The sequence below is a fragment of the Rhinoraja longicauda genome, chromosome 19 (genome assembly GCF_053455715.1).
Source record: "Rhinoraja longicauda isolate Sanriku21f chromosome 19, sRhiLon1.1, whole genome shotgun sequence".
NCBI lineage: Eukaryota > Metazoa > Chordata > Chondrichthyes > Rajiformes > Arhynchobatidae > Rhinoraja > Rhinoraja longicauda.
Window position 1 is genome coordinate 16,738,053 of NC_135971.1, and position 5,872 is coordinate 16,743,924.

A 5,872-nucleotide genomic window follows, 5' to 3' on the forward strand; every position below is an offset into this window, starting at 1 on the left:
CATTCCACGCATCATCCTATCTGAAAGAGCCCCCTTTAATTCTGAGGCTGTGTCCTCCGGTCCTGGACTCCCCCACCAGTGGGAACTTCCTCTCTGCATACACGGCTACTTTAGTTGCACAGTGCTGTCTTTGGTTTGGAAAGAACTGCAGATGCCGGTATAAATCGAAGGTAGACACAAAATGCTGGAGTAACTCAGCGGGTAGGCAGCATCTCGGGAGAAAAATAGAAACATAGAAAACAGAAAATAGGTGCAGGAGGAGGCCATTTGGCCCTTCAAGCCAGCACCGTCATTCATTGTGATCATGGCTGATCATCCACAATCAGTAACCCGTGCCTGCCTTCTCCCCATATCCCCTGACTCCGCTAGCCCCTAGAGCTCTATCTACCTCTCGGTGGAAAGAAGGAATGGGTGACGTTTCAGGTCTTCAGACTGAAGAAGGGTCTCGACCCGAGACGTCACCCGTTCCTTCTCCCCCCCGAGATGCTGCCGGAGCCGCTGGGTTAACCCGGCATTTTGTGTCTACCTGTCGCGGCTGTCTTTGGTTAGTCGTGTGTGCCGGGCCTGTGTGTGATTTTGTGTGTCTCGCTTGCCGTTGGGGCCCTCGCCGGGCATGGAGCAGAGCGGGAGGAACCGCTACTACCTGTCACCTCGTAGCTTCCTGCTCGGTGACCGCGAGCAAGAGCGCAACTTCAACTTCAGCCTCCGCGACTCCATTCAGAAGGCCAAGGAGCAGAGGCTGTTACAGGTGAGCGATCTCGGCCTGGCCGTCGGCACTTTGTCCCTCACACTTACCGAGGAGGTGCAGTTAAATGAGTTGTATGCAGTTCAGTACAGGGGTCACTCGGGCACGGCGGTGCAGCGGTAGAGTTGCTGCCTTACAGCGCTTGCAGCGCCAGACACCCGGATTCGATCCCGACTACGGGCGCTGTCTGTACGGAGTTCGTACGCTCTCCCCGTGACCTTCGTCGGTTTTCTCAAAGATCTTCGGTTTCAATAGACAATAGGTGCAGGAGGAGGCCATTCGTCCCTTCGAGCCAGCGCCGCCATTCAATGTGATCATGGCTGATCATTCTCAATCAGTACCCCGTTCCTGCCTTCTCCCCATACCCCCTGACTCTGCTATCCTTAAGAGCTCTATCCAGCTCTCTCTTGAATGCATTCAGAGAATAGGCCTCCACTGCCTTCTGAGGCAGAGAATTCCACAGATTCACAACTCTCTGACTGAAAATGTTTTTCCTCATCTCAGTTCTAAATGGCCTACCCCTTATTCTTAAACTGTGGCCCCTTGTTCTGGACTCCCCCAACATTGGGAACATGTTTCCTGCCTCGAACGTGTCCAACCCCTTAATAATCTTATACGTTTCGATAAGATCTCCTCTCATCCTTCTAAATTCCAGTGTATACAAGCCTAGTCGCTCCAGTCTTTCAACATATGAAAGTCCTGCCATTCCGGGAATTAACCTAGTAAACCTACGCTGCACGCCCTCAATAGCAAGAATATCCTTCCTCACATTTGGAGACCAAAACTGCACACAGTACTCCAGGTGCGGTCTCACTAGTGCCCTGTACAACTGCAGAAGGACCTCTTTGCTCCTATACTCAACTCCTCTTGTTATGAAGGCCAACATTCCATTGGCTTTCTTCACTGCCTGCTGTACCTGCATGCTTCCTTTCAGTGACTGATGCACTAGGACACCCAGATCTCGTTGTACGTCCCCTGTTCCTAACTTGACACCATTCAGATAATACTCTGCCTTCCTATTCTCACCACCAAAGTGGATAACCTCACACTTATCCACATTAAACTGCATCGGCCATGCATCCGCCCACTCACATAACCTGTCCAAGTCACCCTGCAACCTCATAGCATCTTCCTCACAGTTCACACTGCCACCCAGCTTTGTATCATCTGCAGATTTGTTAATGGTACTTTTAATCCCTTCATCCAAGTCATTAATTCCTCCCACATTCCAAAGACGTACAGGTTTGCAGGTAGACACAAAATGCTGGAGTAACTCAGCGGGTCAGGCAGCATCTTGGGAGAGAAGGAACGGGCGACGTTTCGGGTCGAGACACTTCTTCAGTCTGACGACCTGAAACGTCACCCATTCCTTCTCTCCCGAGATGCTGCCTGACCCGCTGATTTACTCCAGCAATTTGTGTCTACAAATGAATTGATAGTCCGGCTTAAAACATGGTCGGAGAGCAGTAGGAATCACAGAGAGAACATGCAAACTCCGTACAGCCAGCCCCCGTTGTTTAATTCGAACCTGGGTCTCTGCCGCTGTGAGGCAGCAAATCTAGACACCGTGCCGCCCGATGGCTAGGTAGGGGTGGGAGTCAAATGCAAGCAGATGGCGCTGGTGTAGATGGGCATCTTAGCTTAGAGATACAGCACGGAAACAGGCCCACCGTCCGCTCCGACCAGCGATCCCTGCAGATGAACACGAACCGACACACACTGGGGACAATTTACAAATTTACCAACGCCAATTAACCTACAAACCGGCACGTCTTTGGAGTGTGGGAGGAGACCGGAGCACCCGTAGAAAACCCACGCAGGTCACGGTGAGAAGGTGCAAACTCCGTGGACAGGATCGAACCTGGGTCCCTGGCGCTGTGGTGCAGCAACTCCACCCGTGCCCCCCCCCACCCTCCACCCCCGGCCAGCATGGGCAATTTGAGCCGAAGGGCCTGCTTTCGTGCTGCGCGACACTCCGGCTAATATCTCGACCAGCCCACTGATAGTGTTTTCCAGCGTTGAAACTGTGCTTTTGAGACCTGTTTCCCGCAAGCAGGCGGTCATTTGTGTCTCCCTCATCCCGCCAGGATTACCGGATCCACGTAACGCCGGGAGTGCAGCCAGATCCCGGCCAGATGGCGACCATCCTCCGGTGTAGCGGAGCCATGGTGCTACCCAACATGCCCAGAGCCAACAAGGTGAGATACATGTTGGGGCCACACAGAACTTCTTCACCAAGAAAAAACTTCTTCACCCAGAGAGTTGTGAATTTGTGGAATTCTCTGCCGCAGAGGGCAGTGGAGGGCGATTCACTGGATGAATTTAAAAGAGAGTTATATAGAGCTCTAGGGGCTAGCGGAATCAAGGGATATGGGGGGAAGGCAGGCACGGGTTACTGATTGTGGATGATCAGCCATGATCACAATAGACAATAGGTGCAGGAGGAGGCCATTCGGCCCTTCGAGCCAGCACCACCATTCAATGAGATCATGGCTGATCATTCTCAAACAGTACCCCGTTCCTGCCTTCTCCCCATACCCCCTGACTCCGCTATCCTTAAGAGCTCTAACTAGCTCTCTCTTGAATGCATTCGGAGAATTGGCCTCCACTGCCTTCTGAGGCAGAGAATTCCACAGATTCACAACTCTCTGACTGAAAAAGTTTTTCCTCATCTCCGTTCTAAATGGCCTACCCCTTATTCTTAAACTGTGGCCCCTGGTTCTGCATTCCCCCAACATCGGGAACCTGTTTCCTGGCTCTAACATGTCCAACCCCTTAATAATCTTATATGTTTCGATAAGATCGATAAAGAATTCGGTGCTGGCTCGAAGGGCCAAATGGCCTCCTGCACCTATTTTCTATGTTTTCATGGTCGCTGCGTGGGCCTTGCTCCAAGTAAACTCCACGCTTTGAGGCCGGCTGCTTCCACAGTGCTTTATTTGTTACACTTGCAACTGCACGGTGAAATTTCTTTTGCATAAATTATACATGCGGGCACCGCCATTTTTGGCGCTATAATTCAAAGTCCAAAGTCCGGTCGATGTTCCCTGGTTCACCCTCCCACTGGCCCCTGCTCCTCGCCCCCGTCGTCTCCACGGCCCGGGGGGACTGTGCATCGCCCCCTGTCCTTCATAAGTGATCGGAGCAGAATGAGGCCATTCGGCCCATCAAGTTCACTCCGCCATGCAATCGTGGCTGATCTATCTCTCCCTCCTGACCCCATTCTCCTGCCTTCTCCCCGTAACCCCCGACTCCTGGACTCATCAATAATCTATCTACCTCTGCCTGAAAAATGTCCACTGACTTGGCCACCACAGCCTTCTGTGGCAATGAATTCCACAGATTCCCCACCCTCTGACTAAAGAAGTCCCTCCTCATCTCCTTCCTGAAGGAATGTCGTTTGATTGTGAAGCTGTGCCCTCTGGTCCTAGACTCTCCCACTAGGACGGCACGGTGGCGCAGTGGTAGAGCTACTGTCTCACAGCGCCAGAGACCCGGGTGCTGTCTGTACGGAAGATCTCGGAGAAAACCCACGCAGGTCACGGGGAGGACGTACAAACTCCGTACAGACGGTGCCCGTAGTCGGGATGGAACCCGGGTCTCCGGCGGTGCATTCGCTGTAGGGCGGCAACTCTACCGCTGCGCCACCCAACTAGTTACTCCAGCACTTTGTGTATCTAGTGGAGACGTCCTCTCCACATCCACTCCATCCAGGGCTCGTGCCGGGGCGGGAGGGGCGTCCAGATGGTGATGTGGGTGTGATTCTAACGCTGTGTTTTGCCGTCTGGGGATGGGGCAGGAGAAGACGCTGGTGATTTCGTGCGCGGGCGACCTCCCCAAGTGCAAAGCCGCCCTCAACGCCAACATCCCGGTGGTGGACGTGGAGTTTGCCTTGACGGGCATCCTGCAGCAGGCCGTGGACCTGGGCAAATATCGGCTGGGCAGCGACGAGGCGGTCTCCCACAGCAAGCCGCAGGGGAAAGGGAGAAGCATGCGGTCTCTAGCAACGGGCTCGTCGCCAGTACCTGGGGGCAAGAGGAAGAAACGGTGACCGTCTCCGACGCCTCCCCCCACCTCACGGGCATCTGACAACGCTGTAAATACACCCTGTAATTTAACAACCAGTTTTAGGCACTTTTCTCATTAAAGTGAAGAAAATGTAGCATCTTGGCGTCCTTGTTTTTAATTGTATGTTGTGGAAAGGCCACGGAGTGATACAGTGTGGAAAAAGGCCCTTCGGCCCAACTTGCCCACACCGGCCAACATGTCCCAGCTACACGAGTCCCACCTGGGTAGCACGTTGGAGTTGCTGCCTCACAGCGAATGCAGCGCCGGAGACCAGGGTTCGATCCCGACTACAGGTGCTGTCTGTACGGAGTTTGTACGTTCTCCCCGTGACCTGCGTGGGTTTTCTCCAAGATCTTCGGTTTCCTCCCACACTCCAAATACGTACAGGAATGTAGGTTAATTGGCTTGCTAAATGTGAAAATTGTCCCTAGTGTGTGTACGATAGTGTTAATGTGCAGGGATTGCTGGTCGGTGCGGACCCGGTGGGCCGAAAGGACCTGTTTCCGCGCGGTATCTAAACTAAACTAAAAAACCTGCCTGCATTTGGTCCATATCCATCCAAACCTGTCCAATCCATGTACCTGTCTAACTGTTTCTTAAACGTTGAGATAGTCCCGGCCTCAACTACCTCCTCTGGCTGCTTGTTCCATAAACCCACCATCCTTTGTGTGAAAAGGTTACCCCTGCCTCAGATTCCTATTAAATCTTTTCCCCTTCATCTTCATCCTTTGTCCTCTGGTCCTCGATTCACCTGCTCTGGGCAAGAGACTCTGTGCATCTGTCCGATCTATTCCTCTCATAATTTTGTACACATCAGGTGACCTCCCACCCCTGCTGGAATACAACACGGAAACAGGCCCTTCGGCCCATCTTGCCCATCCACACGAGCTCCACCTGCCGGTGTTTTGTCCATCTGTAGGAAGGAACTGCAGATGCTGGTTTAAACCGAAGAGAGACTCAAAAAGCTGGTGTAACAGCAGGACAGGAGACAGGGGGTAGTTTGTTCCTGGACTACAGCCAAAACGGTACACGATAGCGTGACAATTTTATGCCCACCTC

At 52.8% G+C, this 5,872-nt stretch overlaps 1 protein-coding gene across 1 annotated transcript; it reads left to right on the top strand.

Moving 5' to 3' along the window:
* Positions 1 to 613: 613 nt before the first annotated feature.
* On the top strand, positions 614 to 4,796 carry LOC144602866 (mediator of DNA damage checkpoint protein 1-like). The gene is made up of 3 exons (XM_078415987.1): positions 614 to 748; positions 2,833 to 2,943; positions 4,545 to 4,796. The coding sequence occupies exons 1-3, from the start codon at positions 614 to 616 to the stop codon at positions 4,794 to 4,796; spliced, it is 498 nt and encodes a 165-aa protein (XP_078272113.1).
* Positions 4,797 to 5,872: the final 1,076 nt, after the last annotated feature.

Excerpts from the sequence above, each read along its gene's own strand:
- LOC144602866 (XM_078415987.1), top strand. The coding sequence starts at position 614 with ATGGAGCAGAGCGGGAGGAACCGCTACTACCTGTCACCTCGTAGCTTC. Across the intron at positions 749-2,832 it reads AGGAGCAGAGGCTGTTACAG|GATTACCGGATCCACGTAAC; the intron begins GTGAGCGATCTC and ends TCATCCCGCCAG. Across the intron at positions 2,944-4,544 it reads ACATGCCCAGAGCCAACAAG|GAGAAGACGCTGGTGATTTC; the intron begins GTGAGATACATG and ends GGGATGGGGCAG.